Source organism: Nerophis ophidion, linkage group LG03 (assembly GCF_033978795.1).
Source record: "Nerophis ophidion isolate RoL-2023_Sa linkage group LG03, RoL_Noph_v1.0, whole genome shotgun sequence".
Lineage (NCBI taxonomy): Eukaryota > Metazoa > Chordata > Actinopteri > Syngnathiformes > Syngnathidae > Nerophis > Nerophis ophidion.
Genome location: NC_084613.1, coordinates 67,825,601 through 67,851,535, shown reverse-complemented (window position 1 = coordinate 67,851,535; position 25,935 = coordinate 67,825,601). Strand labels below are relative to the sequence as shown.

The window sequence follows — 25,935 nt, the reverse complement described above, 5'->3', positions numbered from 1 at the left end:
ACTCGTCGATTGCCATTTGAAGTTCCTTGGAGTAGGATTCGGATTCGGCCACCTTAGTCATGGAGAGTGGGAGGGGACTACAGAATTTTGAACGTGATTGCAGTACCATTTCTGGCCACATCATTACATTGATTGATTGATTGAAACTTTTATTAGTAGATTGCACAGTTCAGTACATATTCCGTACAATTGACCACTAAATGGTAACACCCGAATAAGTTTTTCAACTCGTTTAAGTCGGGGTCCACGTTAATCAATTCATGGTAAATATGGCACCTTTAAAGAATATGTACTTTTTTTTTTAAAGTACTGACACTTTCCAAGCATAACTTAGCCCACCTATATTTTCACTATATTTTATTAAAAAAAAAAAAAAAAAAGCAAAAAAAACCAAATGATTCCCTCATTAACATTTTAAATTTAGTCAGAATCTTTTTCGTACAATAAATTGCTGACTTGTCTGTTATCTTTTCGTCCATATTTGTTCAGGATATTATGATAGCAATGTGGGACTTAATAAGTATTATTAGCACTAGGAGCCAGCTGCTTTAGCGACACTTTAGAATGATTTTTTACACGCAATAATCCACCAGGGTGTTGGAATAACTTAATATTTTTAACAATTAGTAAGAGAGCTGTGTTTTTGTACAAAACCCAAAATAAGTAAAGTTGGCAAGCTGTGGAATTCGTAAATAAATGTAGAATACAATGATTTGCAAATCTTTTTCAACTTATATTCAATTGAATAGACTGCAAAGACAAGATATTTAATGTTCGAACTGAGGAACTTAATTTTTTTGCAAACAATCAGTAACTTAGAATTTTTTGACACTCGTGATTTACGACTTTATAAATAAACTTTGATCGATTGATTGATTGATGATTAATGGCAGCAACACATTGCAAAAAAGTTGGCGCAGGGGCATTTTTTTACCACTGTCTTACATGGCCTTTCCTTTTAACAACACTCAGTAAACGTTTGGGAACTGAGGAGACATATTTTTTAAGCTTTTCAGAGGGACTTCTTTCCCATTCTTGCTTAATGTACAACTTAAGTTGTTCAACAGTCCAAGGTCTCCGTTGGCGTATTTTAGGCTTCGTATTGCATTTTCAATGGGAGACAGGTCTAGACTACAGGCAGACCAGTCTAGTACCCGCACTCTTTTACTATAGTGGCTTGACATTGTCTTGCTGTAATAAGCAGGGGCGTTCATGAAAAATGTGTTGTTTGGATGGCAACATTTGTTACTACAAAACCTTTCAGCATTAATGGTGCCTTCACAGATGTGTAAGTTACCCATGCCTTGGGCACTAATACACCCCCATACCGTCACAGATGCTGGCTTTTGAACTTTGCGCCCATAACAATCCAGATGGATCTTTTCCTCTTTGGTCCAGAGAACACAAGGTCCACAGTTTACAAAAACGATTGGAATTGTGGGCTCGTCAGACCTCAGAGCACTTTTCTACTTTGAATCAGTCCATCTTAGTTGAGCTCGGGCCCAGCGAAGCCGGCAGGGTTTCTGGGCGTTGTTGATAAATGGCTTTTGCTTCGCATAGTAGAGTTTTAACTTGCACTCACAGATGTAGCGATGAACTGTAGTTACTGACAGTGGTTTTCTGAAGTGTTCCAGAGCCCATGTGGTGATATCCTTTACACACAAATTTTGTTTTTTGTGGGAGTACAGCCCGAGGGATCGATAGTCTGTAATATAGTCACTTATGTGCAGTGATTTTGCCAGATTCTCTGAACCATTTGATGATATTACGACCCGTAGCTGGGGAAATCCCTAAATTCCTTGAAATAGCTCAATGAAAAATGTTGTTCTTAAACTGTTGGACAATTTGCTCACGCACTTGTTGACAAAGTGGTGACCCTCGCCCCATCCTTGATTGTGAATGACTGAGCATTTCATGGCAGCTGCTTTTATACCCAATCATGGCACCCACCTGTTCCCAATTAGCCTGTTCACCTGTGGGATGTTCCAAATAAGTGTTTGATGAGTTTTCCCCAAATTCTCAGTCTTTTTTGCCACTTGTGTCAGCTTTTTTGAAACATGTTGCAGGCATCAAATTCCAAATAAGGTAATTTTTGCAAAAAATAACGATATTTTCCAGCTCGAACGTTATGTATTCAATTGAATATAGGTTGAAAAGGATTTGGAAATCATTGTATTCTGTTCTTATTTACGATTTACACAACGTGCCAAATTCACTGGTTTTGGGGTTTGTACTTGGAAAATCAGTTGTGCAAAATGTAGAGTGAGCATTTTTCTGGAGTACACTAACCCTTACCTTGCCGCAAAATAACTTGAGTTCGATTTCTGGTTACATGCTTGTGAGGACGCACTACATAACACCTGCTATATAACACCTTTTTATGTATGATTCACTTGAAAAGAGCAAACTTATGTTGTGTACATTTTGAGGTGCTTCAGGTGTGTTGTTTTTGTGAAGGTGATAGTGGGGGGGGGGCAAAGCTTTCCCATCCTAGTCTGAATCACGAGACCTTGGTCAGCTTTGTGGAGGTTTGTGGTTTGTGCATGCTAAGAAGCTTTCTGTTATTCAGGTCACTTACTGCCCTTCACACACGCTCACGCTGGCACACACACGCACACACACACGCACACACACACACATGCATACACACACCCACACACCCACACACACACGCACACTATTAAAGGATTCAATCTGCTTTGTGCCATGTGCGGACATCTGCATGCACACACTCTCTGTGTGTAGTTGTTTGCATAAATTAAAGATAAGTTAAACTTATTAAAAAAAAACAATTAAACAATAACAAATATTATAGTATGGTATACATTATAGCAGGGGTCACCAACGCGGTGCCCGCGGGCACCAGGTCGCCCGTAAGGACCAGATGAGTAGCCCGCTGGCCTGTTCTAAAAATAGCTCAAATAGCAGCACTTACCAGTGAGCTGCCTCTATTTTTTAAATTGTATTTATTTACTAGCAAGTTGGTCTCGCTTCGCCCGACATTTTTAATTCTAAGAGAGACAAAACTCAAATAGAATTTGAAAATCCAAGAAAATATTTTAAAGATTTGGTCTTCACTTGTTTGAATAAATTAATTTTTTTATTTTACTTTGCTTCTTATAACTTTCAGAAAGACAATTTTAGAGAAAAAATACAACCTTAAAAATGATTTTAGGATTTTGACACATATACATTTTTACCTTTTAAATTCCTTCCTCTTCTTTCCCGACAATTTAAATCAATGTTCAATGTTCAATTTTTTTTTAATTTTTTTTTATTGTAAAGAATAATAAATACATTTTAATTTAATTCTTCATTTTAGCTTCTGTTTTTTTGATGGAGAATATTTGTGAAATATTTCTTCAAACTTATTATGATTAAAATTTAAAAAAAATATTCCGGAAAACCTAGAGAATCTTTATAATCAAAAGTAAATCTTATTTTAAATTATTTTCAATATCTTTAAAAAATTTTGTTCAGGAAAATCTAGAAGAAATAATGATTTGTCTTTGTTAGAAATATAGCTTGGTCCAATTCGTTATATATTCTAACAAAGTGCAGGTTGGATTTTAACCTTTTTAAAGATGTCATCAAAATTCTAAAATCAATCTTTATCAGGAAAAATTCCCAATGATGTTCCATAAATTATTTTTTTATTTTTTTCGAAAAGATTCGAATCAGCTAGTTTTTCCATAAATTTTTTTTGGTTGAATTTTGAATTTTAAAGAGTCGAAATTGAAGATAAACTATGTTTCAAAATTGTAAATTTTTTTCGTGTTTTCTCCTCTTTTAAACCGTTCAAATAAGTGTTTTTTCATCATTTATTCACTACAAAAACCTTCCATAAAAGGAAAAAAATGTAAGACAGAATGACAGTCAGAAATACCCATTTAAAAAAAAAATATATATAGATTTATTTAGAGGTAAATTGAGCAAATTGGCTATTTCTGGCAATTTATTTAAGTGTGTATCAAACTGGTAGCCCTTCGCATTAATCAGTACCCAAGAAGTAGCTCTTGGTTTCAAAATGGTTGGTGATCCCTGCATTATAGCTTTTATAGTGTATACCATGGTCATGTGACCTCTACACATATACATTTAGAGACGGCATCTGTCATTTCTCGGTGTCTGCAGGACTGATTGTCATAGATGTTTCCTTTGGACAAAAATTATTGTTTGCTGTTTTTATTTCAGCACTGTTTCTGCACTGTCCTTCATGCCGTGTCTTCAATTTATAGAAAAGATTAGACGTGTTCACATCGCTAGCAATAACTCATTAGTGGCATGTTTTGCAGATTACCGTTGTTAGGTTGTTTTTTTTCTCCAAACCAAAGCCAAACAAAGGAGTGGCTCTTCTCTCTTGTTGGTGCCATTTCGTCTTCTGGTTTTTGTTGGTTTAGCTTCCTTTGTGTTTTTTATGCTGCAGTAGAAAAGGGATTTATGTGGCCCTATTCGTCACAATTTACCTGACACATGAAACGTGACAAATTGGGGGCGGTTGCACTGTCCACTTTAGTGCTGAAAATCTTAAAATGTTTACTGTGGCAAGTCCAACTTTGACCACAGCATTGGTTGTTATGCGGAGTGGCACTTTCCATCATTTTCAGCAGACTGCATTGCAAAAACGATTAAAACGCTAGCCGTAACGTTCTTTCAAGTGATGTAAAATGATGCCGCCAAGTTAGCCACCGCACAGACATTAGAATTATGACATAAATGACACAGAATTATATATATATATCGGGGCGGCATGGCGTAGTGGGTAGAGCGGTCATGCCAGAAACCTGAGGGTTGCAGGTTCGCTTCCCACCTATTGACATCCAAATCGCTGCCGTCGAGTCATTGGGCAGGACACTTCACCCTTGCCCCCGGTGCCGCTCACACTGGTGAATGAATGATGAGTGAATGAATGAATGATTGGTGGTGGTCGGAGGGGCCGTAGGCGCAAACTGGACCGTCAGTCTACCCCAGGGCGGCTGTGGCTACAGATGTAGCTTACCACCACCAGGTGTGAATGAATGATGGGTTCCCACTTCTCTGTGAGCGCTTTGAGTATCTAATAATAGAAAAGTGCAATATAAATCTAATCCATTATTATTGTTATTATTGAATTATAGCATACGATTGATGTTTTTATGTCGTAGTGCAATTCGTATCGTCATCGCACAGCACTACTCTTTTTTGTTTTGTTTTGTCCTGTCAAGCTTCTCAGGCAAATCATATATAGTAGTTGATGTACAAACCCTGTTTCCATGAGTTGGGAAATTGTGTTATATGTAAATATAAAAGGAAAATAATGATTTGCAAATCATTTTCAACCCATATTTAGTTGAATATGCTACAAAGACAACATATTTGATGTTCAAATTGATTAACATTTTTTTTTTTTTTGCAAATAATCATTAACTTTAGAATTTGATACCAGCAACATGTGACAACGAAGTTTACGTTACGTTACAAAACAGAAGTGTAGGGTACTTCTCTTGTTGCCTTATTTGTATTTGACTTTATTAATTGTATTTATATTATCATTTGGTGCAGCCGGGCCGCAGCAGGAGTGGATAGAAAGAGAAAAAAAGGAAGACAGAGGGGGAAATTGTGGGGATAAGAGGGGGATTAGACAGAGAGACAAAAACAACAACAGCAAACACAAAAATAACAACATTAACAATATAGCAACATCAGCACATACGATATATACAAATATGATCGTAAAACTGATAGCAAAGAAGCAGTTAGCAAAATAAATAATAATACAGAAATTACAATGAGCATATTTACACTACAAATGGAGCAATACAAATACCAACAGAAATAGCGCTATTGATAATGAACAATACCAGTAATTTACCTCCATTATGAACAATACAGTTGTTCAAATGCAACAATACATATATGTAATGATAACTAGAGATAATAAATGAATACCGAAAAATGGAGGGGAAGAAAGAAAAGCAAACTCCGTTCTAGAACCTTCAGTTTAATTTTAAAACACATTTTCCAATCCAAAAGTTACCCAGCATCTTCAACATCCTAATTGCGTGAAAGCGTTAAAAACAATCAAACCAAATAAAAAGCAGTTAACTTCTGTTTACAGTAAAACACTAAGAGCCTGATCGAGTAAAGGTTTCCATGTAAACCTATTTAGCACATGCAAAGCTGATATACTAAGCTGGTGCGCGGAGAATTGTGTCTCTTGAGGGAGCCAAATAGAGCGCCCAATCCATTTAGCGACTCTGTGTTCATGAATATGCAGAATATATGCGGAATATCAGAACACAACAGGAGATGCAAATATAATCATTTAGCACACGCAATGTGCTTTATCAAGGCTAAATCTGTTCCGCGGCCGCTGCCTTGCATCTTTATTTAGCACTTTTGAAATCTCACATGGTTATGAAAAAGGTAGTCGATTGACAGCAGAATCCTCAATCCTGTGGTGTGTGTGTGTCAACATATTTGAACTGTCATAAACAAAACATAATAGCTTGAGCTACTTAAGATTTTTGTGTACAAAAACCCGTGCAAACCTGATAGCACACGCAAAGCTGATCTACTAAACGTGAGCAAAGTGGATTCCATTTTGTGTCTCTGTCTTCATTAATATGCAAAATATATGCCGATCAACAAAATGCCCACAATACTTGGAGGAGAAGTCTACTTATTTAACACGTGCAATCACTGCAACTATCTCTATCAACACTCATCATTGTTTTACGAGGACTATTTTTCATTATATTTAGCACGTGTGGGAAGGACGTGTAAACAACAGGTACACACACGGCTACAGGATCAGTGCTTGTGATGCACACACAGACGATGGGCGGACCAGAATCCTCCGTCCTACATACAGTGGGGCAAAAAAGGATTTAGTCAGCCACCGATTGTGCAAGTTCTCCCACTTAAAATGGTGACAGAGGTCTGTAATTTTCATCATAGGTACACTTCAACTGTGAGAGACAAAATGTGGGGAAAAAAATCCAGGAATTCACATTGTAGGAATTTTAAAGAATTCATTTGTAAATTATGGTGGAAAATAAGTATTTGGTCAACCATTCAAAGCTCTCACTGAGGGAAGGAGGTTTTGGCTCAAAATCTCACGATACATGGCCCCGTTCATTCTTTCCTTAACACGGATCAATCGTCCTGTCCCCTTAGCAGAAAAACAGCCCCAAAGCATGATGTTTCCACCCCCATGCTTCACAATAGATATGGTGTTCTTGGGATGCAACTCAGTATTCTTCTTCCTCCAAACACGACAAGTTGAGTTTATACCAAAATGGATACATGGATGATACAGCAGAGGATTGGGAGGATGTCATGTGGTCAGATGAAACCAAAATAGAACTTTTTGGTATAAACTCAACTCGCCGTGTTTGGAGGAAGAAGAATACTGAGTTGTATCCCAAGAACACCATACCTACTGTGAAGCATGGGGGGGGGGGAACATCACGCTTTGGGGCTGTTTTTCTGCTAAGGGGACAGGACGATTGATCCGTGTTAAGGAAAGAATGAATGGGGCCATGTATCGTGAGAGTTTGAGCCAAAACCTCCTTCCATCTGTTAGAGCTTGGAATGGTTGACCAAATACTTATTTTCCACCATAATTTACAAATAAAATCTTTAAAATTCCTACAATGTGAATTCCTGGATTTTTTCCCCCCACATTCTGTCCCTCACAGTTGAAGTGTACCTATGATAAAAATTACAGACCTCTGTCATCATTTTAAGTGGGAGAACTTGCACAATCGGTGGCTGACTAAATACTTTTTTGCCCCACTGTGTGTGTTTGTCAACATTTTGGATGGTCAGAAATAGGGTTGTACAGTATACTGGTATTAGTATTGGACCGCGATACTAATGAATCATATTCGGTACCAATGTATGATCTTGTAACGACTTGGTATCGGATTGATACCCACATTTGTGGTATCATCCAAAACTCATGTAAAGTATCAAACAACAGAAGAATAAGTGATTATTACATTCTAACAAAAGTGTAGATAGAACATGTTAAAAGAGAACGTAAGCAGATATTAACAGTAAATGAACAATTAGATTAATAATTAATTTTCTACCACTTGTCCTTAATAATGTTGACAAAATAATAGAATGATCAATGACACAATATGTTACTGCATATGTCAGCAGCTAAATTAGGAGCCTTTGTTTGCTTAATTACTAATAAAAGACAAGTTGTCTTGTATGTTCAATATTTTAGGGGACAGCGTGGTGCGGTTGGGAGAGTGGCCGTGCCAGCAACCTGAGGGTTCCTGGTTCAATCCCCACCTTCTACCAACCTAATCACATCTGTAGTGTCCTTGATCAAAACACTTCACCCTTGCTCCTGATGGGTCGTGAATGTGTGTGTGAAAGGGTGAATGTGGAAATAGTGTCAAAGCGCTTTGAGTACTTTGAAGGTAGAAAAGCTCTATACAAGTACAACCCATTTACCATTTAAGGACAAACTTGCAATAAGAAACATATATTTAATGTACCAGGAGATTTTTAGTTAAAATAAAACCAATAATGCCATTTTTTGTGGCCCCCATTTATTTAGAACAATACAGAAAATAATCAAAATAATTTTGGTACCGGGACAACACTAGTCAGAAATAAAAAAAATATTAGACATATTGTCTATTCAGCAAAATAATTTTATAGTTGCTAGAAGACTTGAAGGGGAATTGCACTTCCCCCCCTATCATTTACAATCATTATAAGACACAAGAACACGCATGTCTTTTTTTTTTTTTTTTTTTAAGGATTTTGAGATGATAAATAATGCTTGGAAAATGCGTCTAATGAAAGTCACAGTTGTAGCTTTCAAAGCCCTCCAAAACAACTTCAAAACATTCCAGCAACGTTTAATATACAAATTGCAAGTCTATAAATAATGTAGTAACAGACACGTTCATAACAACAAGTAATATTTACAATATTTACAGACTGTAAATACTGTAAAACCGAAATATTGTAAATTACAGTATTTTGGTCAGCGCAAGTCTGACTTCTGGCAACAACTTGTGTTCCTACTTCCGTGATCAAACACAAGTGTTCTAATCATAACAGACAACAAAGACGACTATTTTTAGTCAAATGAGGATTCACAGCCTAATAGTTTTGAAGCATAATACACTGAGGATGAACTACTGCTTATAGAAGCGAGTACAAAGGAAGATGGGAAGAGTGAGGTTAAAAGCGTTTTTGACGCTATAAATAATGAATTTGGAGACAAGCTATTTTGACATAAATGGATTGCTTACCCAAAATCACCAGGAAACGTCCCCAACCAGCTGGACCAGACGGACGACTGTCCATCCAGTGAGTCACTTTGATATCGACCACATGAAATGTAGGCTAATACTTTACAGATACTGTAATAGGATTGTTCATGTTTTTCATTCAGTACAGATTGGTGTCGTTTTGCATTGTGTATTACAAACTCAAATGTGTTTCGTGTTGACATAGAAGCTAGCTTATCTTTTGCCGTAGTTAGCTTTTATGACTCGTACCCTAGCGTGCCGGTGTGTTATTATGCTAGAAAAAGAATTCCTCAGTGTTTGCTCTTTGAATAACAATGTCGCTGCAGTTTCATCAATCAATCAATCAATGATTGTGTATATACACTGTAAAAACTGAAATCTAAGTAAGATGAAATATCTCAAATAAGGGTGATATTTGCTTATTTTTTGTCTGATTAGATATTTCTTCTCACTAAGCAGATTTTATGTTAGAGTGTTTTACTTGTTTTAAGTGTTTTGGTTCTAAATGATCTCAGTAAGATATTACAGCTTGTTGCTGAGGTTTGATGACCTATATTGAGTAAAATATGCTTGAAACTATAATATCAACTGTTACAAAACTGTGTCATCAACACTCACAAGTATAAATCCACTTTTTTAAAGTAGTAATTTCTTACTTCAAGCATGAAAAAAAAAATTGTGATGCCAAGCGCATATCATTATGTCAAGGTAATGGTACTAGCATTTACTTAATTTAAGAATATTTTTCAACATAACGTTTTTAGCATTCAATCAGACATTATTGCGAAGTTTTGTGTGTTTTAGTGTGCCTAAAAATAGATTACCGGCTCCCAGACACATATTTGTTTTCTCTAAATGTGGTCCCTGAGTCAAAATAATTGCCCAGGCCTGACCTATATTGAGTAAAACATGCTTGAAACTAGAATATCAACTGTTGCAAATATCAAGTGTTGCAAAGCTGTGTCATCAACACTCACAAGTAATAATTTCTTACTTCAAGCATGAAAAAAAAAATCGTGATGCCAAGCGCATATCATTATGTCAAGGTAACGGCACTAGCATTTACTTCATTTAAGAATATTTTTCAACATATTGAGCAAAAAGGTCTCTTTTTTTTCTACCTAGAAAAGTACACTTGTTATTAGTGAGAATATACTTATTTTAAGGTATTTTTGGGTTCATTGAGGTTAGCTAATTTTGCTTGTTTTGGAAAGTCTTGACAAGCTGAATGTTCTTGTTCTATTGGCAGATTATTTTGCTTAGTTCAAGTAAAATACCCCTCATTTTTGTATTTTTTTTCTTGTTTTTGAACACTGACTTTTTGCAGTGTAGCCTTAAATCACTAGTGTCTCAAAGGGCTGCACAAACCACAACACAAACCACAATGAGATCCTCGGTAGAGCCCACATATTTGATATTTTATATTTGAAGGGCATTGTTTTTTTAATTGTATTTGAATTAAAATGGTAAATTATTTAATCCTGTATAGCGCTTTTCTACCTTAAAGGTACTGAAAGCGCTTTGACAGTATTTCCACATTCACCCATTCACACACACATTCACACACTGATGACGGAAGTTGCCATGGAAGGCACTAACCACGACCCATCAGGAGCAAGGGTGAAGTGTCTTGCTCAAGGACACAACGGACGTCACTCGGTTGGTAGAAGCTGGGGATCGAACCAGGAACCCTCAGGTTGCTAGCACAGCCACTCTCCCAAAATCCACTGCCGTCCCCGTCCCCAATTACATGAAAGAGTACATTGTTAGGGTTGTTTTTGTGTATAATATCTGGTTGTTGACTACAGACTAAATGTGTGGTAATGAGGCATTCATCCTATTTTGTCATTTATTTTTCCACGGACAAATTAAACCTTCTGGTCTGTCTGACATCACGTTATCTATTTTTTTTCCAATAATAATATTTAAAAAAGCCTCTCCATCTCCAATATTTAATGGTTGCCCAAACTGAGGTTTTTAGCTTCCCGGAGAACACCACAGATTAAGAAATATTGTGGTCAGACGTTTGAGATGGTAAGTATTTTACCGTCTTCTAACTGTCCTTTAAATCAATAACCTATTAGAAATGTCTTTTAAATGGGCTATTTGGAATGTGAAATTAAACACAGCCCATTTAAATGGACCACCTGTTTTGCTGGATACCCCCCCGCCCATCCAGTGTGAGACATGTATGCGTTTGCATACATGGCGCTTACCCCCTTCCTCCATTACTCCTGTACCTACTGGTTTGTGAAGCAACCACTAAAAACTGGACATGGAGTTTGGAATAACTAGACAATGACTTCATTCTTAGAGTCAGGTTCATATTCCTTTTGAAGCTTAGTCTTGTGAAGGGATGTTTCACTGGGAACCAGTAGATACAACCAGTAGCAGTTTCTCCTGCCTAGATAGGATGGGGTTGTTCCTAAATCCACAATACAGACACAAAGTTAGGTTAAAGCTTTGAGTTTATGTGCCCGATGCCACCTAGGCACAGATTGCCCTCTATGCAATGTCCACAGTGAACCAGTAGCAGTTTTTCCTGCATAGATGGGACGAGGTTATTCCTCAGCCCACAATATATACGAAAGGAGAAGTAAAATCCATGATCTTATGGCTCGAGGCCACCAATGCAATGATTGCCCTCTCTTCAGTCTTCACAGTGAGCCAGGCAGTTTTTTTTTTCTGCATAGATGGGATGAAGTCTTTGCTAAATCAATAACGGAGACCAAAAGTGAGGTAGACACTTTGACTTATGGTTCGTGATGTACAAAGTAAATTAGTAGCAGTTTTTCCTGCATAGGTAATCAGGTTCATATTCCTTTTGAAACTCAGTCTTAATGAGATTTTTCACTGGCAATCAGTAGCAGTTTCCCCTGCCTAGATGGGATGGGGTTGTTTCCTCAGTCCACACACGAGACAAAAAGTATGGTAGAAACTTTGAACTTATGCGTTCAATGCCATCAAAGCATGGGTCGGTCTCAAATCCAGTGTTCACACTGGTTAGTCGTTTCCCCGCATAGATGGGATGCTATCTTTGCTATGTTTACAATAAACACCAAAAGTGAGGTGGACACTTTGACTTTCTGTATTCAAGACCACCAAGGTGTAGATTTGTCTCAAATCTTGTGTTTATACTGTAGGATACCATCAGATAGGACCAGCATCAGTTTCTCCTGCATAGACGGGAGGCGGTTGTTTCTTAGTCCATAATAAAAACAAAAATGTAGAAACTTTGATCATATGTGTCCGATGCTACCAAGGCACGGTTTTGCTCTTTAATTCAGGGTTCACAGTGAACCAGTCACAGTTTTTTTTCTGAATAGACGGGATACAGTTGTTTTTCAGTTTACAACAGAGACAAAAACGTGGGCATAACTTTGATCTTGTTTGCCCGATGCCAATATGGTACACATTTAACCTCTATCCAGTGTTCACGGTGAACCAGTATCAATTTTTTTCTGAATAGACGGGATGCGGTTATTGCAAAGTCTACAACAGAAACCAAAAATTAGGCAGACACTTTGAACTTATGTATTCAAGTTGGATTGGTTTAAAATGTTGTGTTCATATGGAACCTGTAGATGTAACTAGCGACAGTTTCTCCTGCCTAGACGGGATGCACTTGTTCTTCAGTCTACAATAAAGTCAAAAACAGAGGTAACCACTTGTATCGTATGCGTCCAATGCCACCAAGGCCCATTTTGCTCTCTAATTCAGGATTCACGGTGAACCAGTCACAGTTTTTTTCTGAATAGACGGGATGCATTTGTTCCTCAGTCTACAACAGAGACAAAAACTTGGGCATTGACTTTGATCTTGCGCGCCCGATGCCACTACAGTACAAATTACCCTCTATGCAATGTTTACATAGAACCAGTATACATTTTTTCTGAATAGACGGGATGCGGTTATTGCTAAGTGTTCAACAGAAACCAAAAATTTGAGGGACACTATGAACTTATGCATTCAATTTAGATTGGTTTAAAAGTTAGTGTTTATATAGAACCTGTAGATGTATCTAGCATTAGTTTCTCCTGCCTAGGCGGGATGCACTTGTTCTTTGGTCTACAATAAAGTCAAAAACAGAGGTTGCCACTTAAATGTTATGCGTCTGATGCCACTGAGGCACAGATCACCCTCTGTGCATGTTCACAGTGAACCAGTAGCAGTTTTCCCTGCAGAGACGGGTAGCAGATGTTCCCCGGCTGACAGTAAAGACAAAAAGCGAAGTACAGTATAAACTCTGGAATTATGCGTCTGATCCCACTAAAACACTTATTGTTCAGTGTTCTCAGTGAACAAGAAGCAGTTTTTCCTGCATTAATGGGCTGTGGTTGTTCTTCAGTCCACAATAAAGACAAAACGTGAGGAAAAAATTTTGATCTTATGCACCCAATGCTACCAAGTCATAGATTGCCCTCTATTCAGTGTTCACAGCGAACCAGTAGCAGTTTTTTTTTCTGCATAAATGGGATGCGGTTGTTCCTAAGTCTACAATAAAGACCGCAAAAGTGGGGTAGAAACTTTGATTGTACAGGTCTGATGCCACCAAGGCACAGATTGCTTCCTAATCCAGTGTGTAGAGGAAACAAGTAGCAGTTTCTCCTGCATAGATGGGATGTGTTTGTTCCTCAGTCCACAATAAAGACAAAACGTGATGTGGAAACCATTGTAGGTCAGAGGCCTCCGAGGAATGAATTGGTTTATTATCTAGTGTTCACTGGGAACCAGATACAACCAGCAGAAATGTATCCTGCCTAGATGGAATGCAGTTGTTCCTTACTCCACAACAAAGGCTTAATTGAGGTAGAAGCTATGACAACATGCATCCGAGGCCATAAAGGCTCAGATTGATCTCAAATCCAGTGTGGATTCAGACCTGTTCAGTGGCCTTGTGGTTAGAGCGTCCGCCCTGACACTGGAAGAACTTGAGTTCATACCAAAGACTATAAAAATGGGACCCATTACCTCCCTGCTTGGCACTCTGCATCAAGGGTTGGAATTTGGGGTTAAATCACCAAAATGATTCTCGAGCCCGGCCACCGCTGCTGCTCACTGCTCCCCTCACCTCCCAGGGTGTCAACATGGAGATGGTTCAAATGCAGAGGACAATATCCCCAAACTTAGTGTGTGTGAGACTATCGTTGGGATTTTAACTTTGAACTTGAACTATCAGCAATTTCTTCAGCCTAAACGGGATGCAGTTGCAACAAGTGAGGTTTACAAATAAACTTTTTGGGCCTTATGTTTCCAAGACTGCAGAGGCACAGTTGGTTTCAGTTTCCCTTGAATAGATGGGATGCGGTTGGGTCTTCAGTCCTCAATAAAGACCAAACATGAGATAGAAACTTTGACCTTGTGTGTTCGGAGGCCACCTAGGCACAGATTGCTCTCCAATCCCTTGTTCACGGGTAATTTGACATCGGCGCCCAGGAGACAAATGGCTGACCATTTCGTTTGGAAGGCGTGATAACGACACTTGTTCTCCCAGGGAGACCATTAGCCGCGGGGGGAAGGCGGCTGTCAGATACCTGTCTCGCGTGCCGAGAAGTGAAGTAACCCTATCAGAGGCCAGCTCCTTAAGGCCTTCTTATCTCTCGCACTACAGCCCGTCTAGCTAAGGTGTAATCCCCCCCCACCTTTGCTTGGTTTTTAACCGCTTTTCGTTCTGCAGCCTGACTTGAAGTAGAAGTACAATCGATGCCCGTTGATGCCTGGCCATTACCAGAACCGCTTGACTTCCTCCTCTGCTAAATATCGCCTTCTTCATCGCTCCATACTCTTAATAGGTTATTTTTCCCTCACCCCTGTGTATATCAGTGAAAGCACTTTCTACCTAAACGGGTTGTTGGTTGTGTTAGCCGAAGCTTCCATCTGTTCCCCCCTTATTTTTCGCGCTTGTCGTGACTACAGTTATCATGTTCTGTGCCCACTAATAACACTAACCCTAATTTCGCGACTCGATCTACCGTATTTTCCGGACCATAGGGTGCACCGGATTATAAGGCGCACTGCCGATGAATGGTTTATTTTTGATCGTTTTTCATATATTAGGCGCACCGGATTATTGGGGGTATTAAAGTAGTCATATTTCATCCATCCATTTTTCTACCGCTTAATCCCTTTTGGAGTCGTGGGGTGCGCTGGTGCCTATCTCAGCTACAATCGGGCAGAAGGCGGAGTACACCCTGGACAAGTCGCCACCTCATCGCAGGGCCAACACAGATAGACAGACAACATTCACACTCACACCAGCGCCAATTTAGTGTTGCCAATCAACCTATTCCCAGGTGCAAAGGAGTCATATTATTTACGTGGCTCACCTTCGACAGCGTCTTCTTCACGTCATCTTTGTTGCAGCGGTGTAGCGTGCAAGGACGGGAGTGGAAGAAGTGTCAAAAGATGGAGCTAACTGTTTCAATGGCTTTCAGAATTTACTTCAACCAATAGCAGAGCAGCATTTCCTCATCCGGAAACAAACACACCCGGAAATATGTCCGGTGAAAAACCGTCCGACCAGAACTGTCTAATAACGAAAGTCCCTTGGGTGAATAATGTAAACTCACTACACCGGTATGTTTTATCGCTTTCATGGCGAGTTTACTGACAGATATAAGTCAGACCTTCACACTACTTTATATTAGAAATGGCACTAAAACATCCATCCATCCATTTACTACCGCGTATCCCCTTTTGGGGTCGCGGAGGGTGCTGGCGCCAATTTCAGCTACAATCGGGCGGAAAGCAGGGTACACCCTGGACAAGTCGCCACCTCATCGCAGGGCCAACACAGATAGACAGACAACATTCACACTCACATTCACACACCAGCGCCAATTTAGTGTTGCCAATCAACCTATCCCCAGGTGCTAAGGAGTCATATTATTATTATCATTATTTTCTAAATTGAAACCACTTCCTCGTGGTCTACATAACATGTAATGGTGGTTCTTTGGTCAAAATATTGCATAGATTTTGTTTTACAGATCATCTTCAAGCCGCTTTCTGGCAGTCGCTTCTGTATGCACCGTTTTGTGGGCGGTCTTATTTACGTGGCTCACCTTCGACAGCGTCTTCTCCCCGTCATCTTTGTTGCAGCGGTGTAACGTGCAAGGACGGGAGTGGAAGAAGTGTCAAAACTAACTGTTTTAATGACATTTAGAATTTACTTCAACCGATAGCAAAGCAGCATCTTCTCATCCGGAAACAAACACACCAGAAATGTGTCCCGTGAAAAACTTGAACTCTCTAAAAACGAAAGTTCCTTGGGTGAATAATGTAAACTCACTACACCGGTATGTTTTATCGCTTTCATAGCGAGTTTACTGACAGATATAAGTAAGACCTTCACACTACTTTATATTAGAATTGGCACTAAAACATTTACTACTAAAACATATTGATAGATTTTTGAGCGCCACGTGTAATCTTCTATATTTTCAATGTAACATTTAAAATGTTGGCGTTGATTACTCGAGCCTTATATAATGTTTGACTGCCATCTACTGGTCATGCTTATCATTACACCATGTACCAAATAAAATAATGTAGCGTCCAGGAAGAGTTGGTCATGCAGGGAATTCTGGGTATTAGTTCTAATGTCTTTATGTTGTGTTGCAGTGCAAATATTCTCATGAAATGTGTTTGTCATTGTAGTTTGGTGTGGTTTCACAATATGGTACATGTTTATGACAGTGTTTGGCGTTGTTTATACGGCCACCCTTAGTGTGACATGTATGGCTGTTGATTAAGAATGGCCTTGCATTCGCTTGACTAGTGGGTGATCAATACCGACATGATTAGCAAACCTTGTCATAATCATGCAGAATGATAGTTTTTTTGAGCTTACCCATTGAGGTGGGCAAGCTCAACCAAATTTATTCCTTGCACAAGGCGCAACAGATTTTAAGGCGCACTATAGAGTCGTGAAAAAAGAAAAAGATGTTGAGTGCGTCTTATAGTCCGGAAAATATGGTAACGTCCAAAATGTAATCATGACTTATTCCTAGCGATCGCAATGTAAAATGTGAGCTGCATAATTCCTGGTCAGATTCCGTGATTGCTGTGTGACAACCCCAGTCATAGCTGATCCACCTGTCTGTTGTCTTTTCAGTCCTACACACCTGATTTATTAACCGTTCCCTCCCTGAGTCCTGATCGAGCTTTTAACCACATAGCAGACCAAAAAATGGTCTGTCTTCAAGTACTGATCGAACGTCCCTCCCCCCCTCCTTGCAGCTCCTGCCTTACCTAGAGTCCAATCTGACCGGCTTCAAGCAGCTGGAGATCCTCAACTTCCGGAACGGCAGCGTGGTGGTGAACAGCAGGATGAAGCTGGAGAAGGAGGTGCCGTACAACGTGACGGAGGCGGTGCACTGCGTGCTGGCAGACTTCTGCAGCGCCGCGTCCAAACGGCTGGACATCGAGATCGATAGCCGCTCCTTGGAGATCGAACCAGGTAAGACGTCCTCGCCGAAGAAGTCACCGTCAAACACTTTGTTAGGGAAAATGTCCAACTCTAAGTTGAATGCTGAAATGACAACAAAGAATCCAAATAATAATGAATCACAATAAAAAAATCAGACACGCTACATTTACTCCATTACATTTATTTAAGAAACTTTTTGTTTAAACCAAGGGCCGGATCAGGCCGGCTAACAGCTTTTGTCCGGCCCGCGAGATGAGTTTGCTAAATGTGTCCACTGGATGTCGCAATAGTAATTCTTTGTATCTTTGTAGATGATGCTACATATGTACAAAATAAACCACATGATGTTAGTACATCAGTCCAGGAAAATGATCAGACTACATAAATAAAATCCTGTAATTTAATTTTGATATTATTTTTTTTATCTTGATGGATTGAAAATTAAATAAATGATAAATTAACACCAATGAGTTGACTGATGAACATTATCACATTATTTATTCAGAAAATATAAAAAACGACAAATTAAGTTGGAATACTATTGACCGCAACATGTAAGTGTAAAAAAAAACCCACCATAATAATTTGCACAATTTTTTAAACAACATATTAATTACTTTCTGTAGGAATTAATTACATTTATCAAATAGTAATTCCGTTGTAATCAATTACTTTTTTATAAAGTAACGAGTAACTACAATTAAGTACTTTTTAAAAGTAATGTTCAGAACACTGCAAAGTTGTTCTTGTTAGAGTAGTTTTTAATGCAACATTTTATTTTACTTCAATATTTTGAATTTAGTAAACCAAATGGAATAATGCACTATTTTATAGTAATATTTTATTGCAAGGCACATTTTAGGAAAAACAATTACACACAACAAGAATAAAACAAATACAAAAATTAGGTCATTTAAAATGTTAAAAAAAAAAAAAAAATCGTAAACAATGTTACAATAAACAACACAAGTGGTTGTCATGTAGTCAAGGATGGGGCGGCCAACAGGGGCCCAGGTTGCCATTATAACTACGAGCGACACAGCATCACAACATATTACAGCTGTCTCAGTGACAAAATATATGTTTTTGATCAGCATACGGGAATGGCTGATTGGACGTTCTATAGGGCAGTGTGTGCCGTGAGATACAGTCTGGTGTGCCGTGGAAAATGATGGAATTTCACCTAATTAGGTTAAAAATATTCTTTGCAAAACAGTAATTATAATCCGCAAATGTGCCGTTGTTGAGTGTCGGTGCTGTCTTCAGCTCGGCAGAGTAACCGTGGAATACTCTTCCATATCAGTAGGTGGCAGCTGGTAGCTAATTGCTTTGTAGATGTTGGGAACATGGTTTGTTGTGATCACAATATGCGGGAGGCAGGGTGCAGGTAAAAAGGTATCCAACAGTTAAACCAAAAATAAACCAAAGGCGAGTGCCATTAAGAAAAGGCATTGAAGCTTAGGGATGGCTATGCAAAACTAAACTAAAACTGAACTGCCTGCAAAGTAAACAAACAGAATGCTGGACGACAGCAAAGACTTACAGCATGTGGAGCAGACGGCGTCCACAAAGCACATCCGTACATGACAATCAACAATTACGCCACAAAGAACGATAGCGTCCGCACAACTTAAATAGTCTTGATTGCGAAAACAAAGCAGCTGCGGGGAATAGCGCTCAAGGAAGGCATGAAACTGCTATAGGAAAATACCAACAAATGAAAAAAAGCCACCAAAATAGAAGCGCAAGACAATAACTAAAACACTACCCACAGGAAAACAGAAAAAACTCCAAATAAGTTATGGCGTGATGTGACTCGTCGTGATAGTACACCTACTTTGAGACAAGAGCTATAATGATGCATGCTTGGTTATGGTGTAAAGTCCATCCATCCATTCATTTTCTACCGCTTGTCCTGTCCGGTTCAAACACTGATGATATCTATTAAACAAGACAAGAAGCAAGGAATTAAACAGAGATGGAATTAAATTTAGTGTAATTGAGGAGAAACGCGTAGACACTGTACCCTTGAATAGTGTCTTCCGACGCTCTGACGAAAGATAGTACGCCTCCTCTTTTATTTGGACTTTCGCTGATTACATGGCAACAGTTGTTTCTAAGGGAGGGGGCCGAAAACAGTTGTCGCCCTTATCAAAAAACAGTTCAAATAAAAGGTCATAAAACAGTTCAAAGAAAAGGTACCTGGGCGGAGGTCAGGCACTGACTCCTCTCCGCTTTGTAGATCTCTTGTAAAGACGAAATCTTCCTGTGGATTACACTACATCAAAGAAACCGACACCATCATGTCGCTCCCCATCCTACACAGTGGAGATTTACAAGCCTTTTGCTTGGTAGGATCAAAGGCAGCTTTTAACCTCTCGCAGGGCGAGCTGAACTCAATGTAACACAAAGACAACAACTTTTTACTGTCAACTGAGTTTGGTTTTTTAAATGTTTTCTGCTGGTGGTGTGCCTCCGGATTTTTTCAACGCAAAAAAATATGCCTCGGCTAAAAAAAGGTTGAAAAACACTGCCTCAGGTGTTATAATCGTCTGTCCACCATCTGAACCTCCCATGAGGAATCGGCCCAATATTTATTTGGACTTTCGCTGATTACATGGCAACAGTTGTTTCTAAGGGATGGGGGGTCGTAAACAGCTGTCACCCTTAACACAAAACAGTTCAAAGAAAGGGTCATAAAACAGTTCAAAGAAAAGGTGCCTGGAGGGAGGTCAGGCCCTCCTCCTCTCCGCTTTATAGATCTCTTGTACAGATGAAATCTTCCTGTGGATTACAATACATCAAAGAAACCAACACCATCAAGTTGCTCCCCATCCTACACAGTGGAGATTTACAAGCCTTTTAGGATCAAAGGCAGCTTTTGTCCTCTCGCAGGGCGAGCTGAACTCAATGTAACACAAAGTTTTGTGATAACTTAGATACAATTATTCTGACATGTCCCCTTCGGAAGTCATATCCAACAATTGCGACGACAATTTTTTTCTGTCAACTGAGTTTTGTTTTTTTATGTTTTCTGCTGGTGGTGTGCCTCCTGATTTTTTCAACACAGAAAATTTGCCTCGGATCAAAAAAGGTGGAAAATTACTGCCTCGGGTGTTATAATCGTCTGTCCACCATCCGAACCTCCCAAGAGGAATCGGCCCAATATTTATTAGGACTTTCGCTGATTACATGGCAACAGCTGTTTCTAAGGGAAGGAGGGTCGTAAACTGCCGTCGTCCTTATCACAAAACAGTTCAAAGAACTGGGTTCAATCCCAGGCTCGGGATCTTTCTGTGTGGAGTTTGCATGTCCTCCCCGTGAATGCGTGGGTTCCCTCCGGGTACTGCGGCTTCCTCCCACCTCCAAAGACATGCACCTGGGGATAGGTTGGCAACACTAAATTGGCCCTAGTGTGTGAATGTGAGTGTCAATGTTGTCTGTCTATCTGTGTTGGCCCTGCGATGAGGTGGCGACTTATCCAGGGTGTACTACGCCTTCCGCCCGATTGTAGCTGAGATAGGCGCCAGCGCCCCCCGCGACCCCAAAAGGGAATAAGCGGTAGAAAATGGATGGATGGATGGATAGATACAATTATTCTGACATGTCCCATTCGTAAGTCATATCCAACAATTGCGCCGACGACTTTTTACTGTCAACTGATTTTCGTTTTTTTAATGTTTTCTGCTGGTGGTGTGCCCCCGGATTTTTTAAAATGCAAAAAAATATGTCTTGGCTCAAAAAAGGTTGAAAAACACTGCCTTAGGTGTTATAATCGTCTGTCCACCATCCGAACCTTACATGAGAAATCGGCCCAATATTTATTTGGACTTTCACTGATTACATGGCAACAGCTGTTTCTAAGGGAAGGGGGTCGTAAACAGCCATCGCCCTTATCACAAAGCAGTTCAAAGAAAAGGTCCTAAAACAGTTCAAAGAAAAAGTGACGGAAGGGAGGTCAGGCCCTGCCTCCTCTCCGCTTTATAGATCTCTTGTATGGATGAAATCTTCCTGTGGATTACAATACATCAAAGAAACTGACACCATCATGTCGCTCCCCATCCTACACAGTGGAATTTTACAAGCCTTTTGCTCGGTAGGATCAAAGGCAGCTTTTGTCCTCTCGCAGGGCGGGCTGAACTCAATGTAACACAAAGTTTTGTGAGAACTTAGATACAATTATTCTGACATGTCCCCTTCGGAAGTCATATGGAACAATTGTGACGACGACTTTTTACTGTCAACTGAGTTTCGTTTTTTTAATGTTTTCTGCCGGGGGTGTCCCTCCGGATTTTTCTATGTTAAAAAATGTGCATTGGCTTAAAAAAGGTTGAAAACCATTGCTGCAGGTGTTATAATCGTCTTTCCACCATCCGAACCTCCCATGACGAATCGGCTCAATATTTATTTGGACTTTCGCTGATTACATGGCAAGAGCTGTTTCTAAGGGAGGGGGGTCGTAAACAGCCGTCGCCCTTATCACAAAACAGTTCAAAGAATTGGGTTCAATCCCAGGCGGGATCTTTCTGTGTGGAGTTTGCATGTTCTCCCCGGTGAATGCGTGGGTTCCCTCCGGGTACTCCGGCTTCCTCCCACTTCCAAAGACATGCACCTGGGGATAGGTTGGCAACACTAAATTGGCCCTAGTGTGTGAATGTGAGAGTGAATGTTGTCTGTCAATCTGTGTTGGCCCTGCGATGAAGTGGCGACTTGTCCAGGGTGTACTACGCCTTCCGCCCGTTTGTAGCTGAGATAGGCGCCAGCGCCCCCCGCGACCCCAAAAGGGAAGAAGCGGTAGAAAATGATGGATGGATAGATAGATACAATTATTCTGACATGTCCCCTTCGGAAGTCATATGCAACAATTGTGACGACGACTTTTTACTGTCAACTGAGTTTCGTTTTTTTAATGTTTTCTGCTGGTGGTGTGCCTCCGGATTTTTTCAACGCAAAAAAATGTGCCTCGGATCAAAAAAAGGTTGAAAAACACTGCCTTAGGTGTTATAATCGTCTGTCCACCATCCGAACCTTCCATGAGAAATCGGGCCAATATTTATTTGGACTTTCGCTGATTACATGGCAACAGCTGTTTCTAAGGGATGGGGGGTCGTAAACCGCCGTCGTCCTTAACACAAAACAGTTCAAAGAAAGGGTCGTAAAACAGTTCAAAGGAAAGGTACCGGGAAGGAGGTCAGGCCCTGCCTCCTCTCCGCTTTGTAAATCTCGTGTAAAGACGAAATCTTCCTGCGGATTACAATACATCAAAGAAACCGACACCCTCATGTCGCTCCCCATCCTACACAGTGGAGTTTTACAAGCCTTTTGCTCGGTAGGATCAAAGGAAGCTTTTGTCCTCTTGCAGGGTGAGCTGAACTCAATGTAACACAAAGACGACGACTTTTTACTGTCAACTGAATTTCGTTTTTTTAATATTTTCTGCTGGTGGTGAGCCTCCTGATTTTTTCAAAGCAAAAAAATATGCCTCGGCTCAAAAAAGGTTGAAAAACACTGCCTTAGGTGTTATAATCGTCTGTCCACCATCTGAACCTCCCATGAGGAATCGGCCCAATATTTAAGTGCCGGCTGGCATATTTCGCTGCTGTAATGACTTCACGTTCAGCGGGGCTGTTCTGAATAACAATGATTTTATCGTGCTTGACTCGCCGCTTTCTCGTAATGAAGCTCAGTGAGTTGTGGGGAACGCCATGTCTGGACTGGAGTCGTTATGCTTATTCATGCCACAAGGTCAGCGTCCTCAATCGTTTTCCTCCTCCTCCCACTCCTCCTCCTGACACCGTCCGCCGCGGCGATGCATCTTGTTTGCACGGCTCTCCTGACTGTATGTCTTATTAAAAGTCCACGCCTCCGCGCTCATCGATCAAAGCGCCCTTTCATTTCTCCTCTGATCCCGTAGGCCGGCTTCCGCACGCCGCGCCAATGCTAATGCAACGTCACCTTCCTAATCGTCTCTTGTTTCCTTTCCACCCCCACCTCCCCCTCCCCCGCCGCCGACCAAGGGGACCCGTGCAAGTTCCTGGCCTGTAATGAGTTTTCACGCTGTGTGGAGAACAGTTGGAGCGGCGAGGCCCAGTGTCTGTGCGAGCCGGGCTACAGCGCCGAGGACGGCCTACCGTGTCAGAGCTCATGCGAACTGCAGCCCAACTACTGCCTCAATGGAGGCCTGTGTGAAATCATTCCTGGACATGGAGCCTCGTGCAGGTACACAAACATGTAACATTTAAAAGCCTACTGAAATGAGATTTTCTTATTCAAACGGGGATAGCAGATCCATTCTACAAGTTGGGAAATTGTGTTAGATGTAAATATAAACAGAATCCAATGATTTGCGGGCTTCACGGTGGCAGAGGGGTTAGTGCGTCTGCCTCACAATACGAAGGTCCTGCAGTCCTGGGTTCAAATCCAGGCTCGGGATCTTTCTGTGTGGAGTTTGCATGTTCTCCCCGTGAATGCGTGGGTTCCCTCCGGGTACTCCAGCTTCCTCCCACTTCCAAAGACATGCACCTGGGGATAGGTTGATTGGCAACACTAAATTGGCCCTAGTGTGTGAATGTGAGTGTGAATGTTATCTGTCTATCTGTGTTGGCCCTGCGATGAGGTGGCAACTTGTCCAGGGTGTACCCCGCCTTCCGCCCGATTGTAGCTGAGATAGGCGCCAGCGCCCCCCGCGACCCCGAAAGGGAATAAGCGGTAGGAAATGGATGGATGGATGGACAATGATTTGCAAATCATTTTCAAGCCATATTAAATTGAATATGCTGCAAAGACAACATATTTCATGTTAAAACTGACAAACATTTTTTTTTTTTGCAAACAATCATTAACTTCAGAATTTGATGCCAGCAACACGTGATAAAGAAGTTGGGAAAGATGGCAATAAATATTGATAAAGTTGAGGAATGCTCATCAAACATTCATTTGGAACATCCCACAGGTGTGCAGGCTAATTGGGAACAGGTGGGTGCCATGATTGGGTATAAAAGCAGCTTCCATGAAATGTTAAGTAATTCACAAACAAGGATGGGGCGAGGGTCACCAATTTGTAAGCAAATTGTCGAACAGTTTTAGAACAACATTTCTCAACGAGCTACTGCAAGGAATTTAGGGATTTTACCATCTACGGTCCGTAAAATCATCAAAAGGTTCAGAGAATCTGGAGAAATCACTGCACGCAAGCGATGATATTACGGACCTTTGTGTAAAGGATATCACCACATGGTCTCAGGAACACTTCATAAAACCACTGTCAGTAACTACAGATGGTCGCTATATCTGTAAGTGCAAGTTAAAACTTTATTATGCAAAGCGAAAGCCATTTCTTAACAACACAAAGGAACGCCACCGGCTTCGCTGGGCCCGAGCTCATCCAAGATGGACTGATGCAAAGTGGAAAAGTGTTCTGTGGTCTGACGAGTCCACATTTCAAATTATATTTGGAAACTGTGGAAGTGGTGTCCTCCGGAACAAAGAGGAAAATAACCCTCCGGATTGTTAAAGGCGCAAAGTTCAAAAGCCAGCATCTATTTTGCAGGGAGGTGACATCTGTTTGGATGCGTTCTTCTTGGTTGCAATTTATAGAGGTCCAAATGGAATGTACTGCAATTTACTAAAATATATTGACATTGCGAGCTGGTGAGCTGCTGCATCGCCTCTGAGCTCCTGAAAGTTAAAATTCTACATTATAAATCATGCCTCTCACCTGGATAGTAGTACATTGACATTGACTTGGACCAGAAATGGCGAAAAAAAAGACACTTTTGTATCCACATTTCCCCCCCCCTGATTAATTCATAATCAAACCCCGGAAGATATGAACATCCTATCAGTCGACATCCCTTTGAGAGCAGACATTGTACAGTAAGTGATGTTCTATTATGTTTGTTGTCCCTCACAAAGTTGTCGTGCATGTTGTTGAAGGAAAAAGATTGTGATGCGTCTATGAAATTAATGCCCGCCCTACGCTTAAAATGATCAAAATACGCACCTAGTGCGTGTTCTCATGAACGTGCCTGTTACTCCATCACGTTATGTACAAACCCCGTTTCCATATGAGTTGGGAAATTGTGTTAGATGTAAATATAAACGGGATACAATGATTTGCAAATCATTTTCAACCCATATTCAATTAAATGCACTACAAAGACAAAATATTTGATATTCAAACTCATATACTTTCTTTTTTTTTTGCAAATAATAATTAACTTAGAATTTCATGGCTGC

General features: G+C 40.3%; 1 protein-coding gene across 3 annotated transcripts in view; it reads left to right on the top strand.

Annotated features, from left to right (window-relative positions):
* The window catches only part of impg1b (interphotoreceptor matrix proteoglycan 1b), an 80,718-nt gene that overhangs the window by 42,945 nt on the left and 11,838 nt on the right, over positions 1-25,935 (top strand). For all 3 annotated transcript variants that reach the window (XM_061895896.1, XM_061895898.1, XM_061895897.1), the window contains 2 exons: positions 17,508-17,727; positions 23,715-23,916. In XM_061895896.1, coding sequence (XP_061751880.1) covers positions 17,508-17,727; positions 23,715-23,916 — 422 coding nt within the window. The remainder of the gene's footprint in view (positions 1-17,507; positions 17,728-23,714; positions 23,917-25,935) is intronic.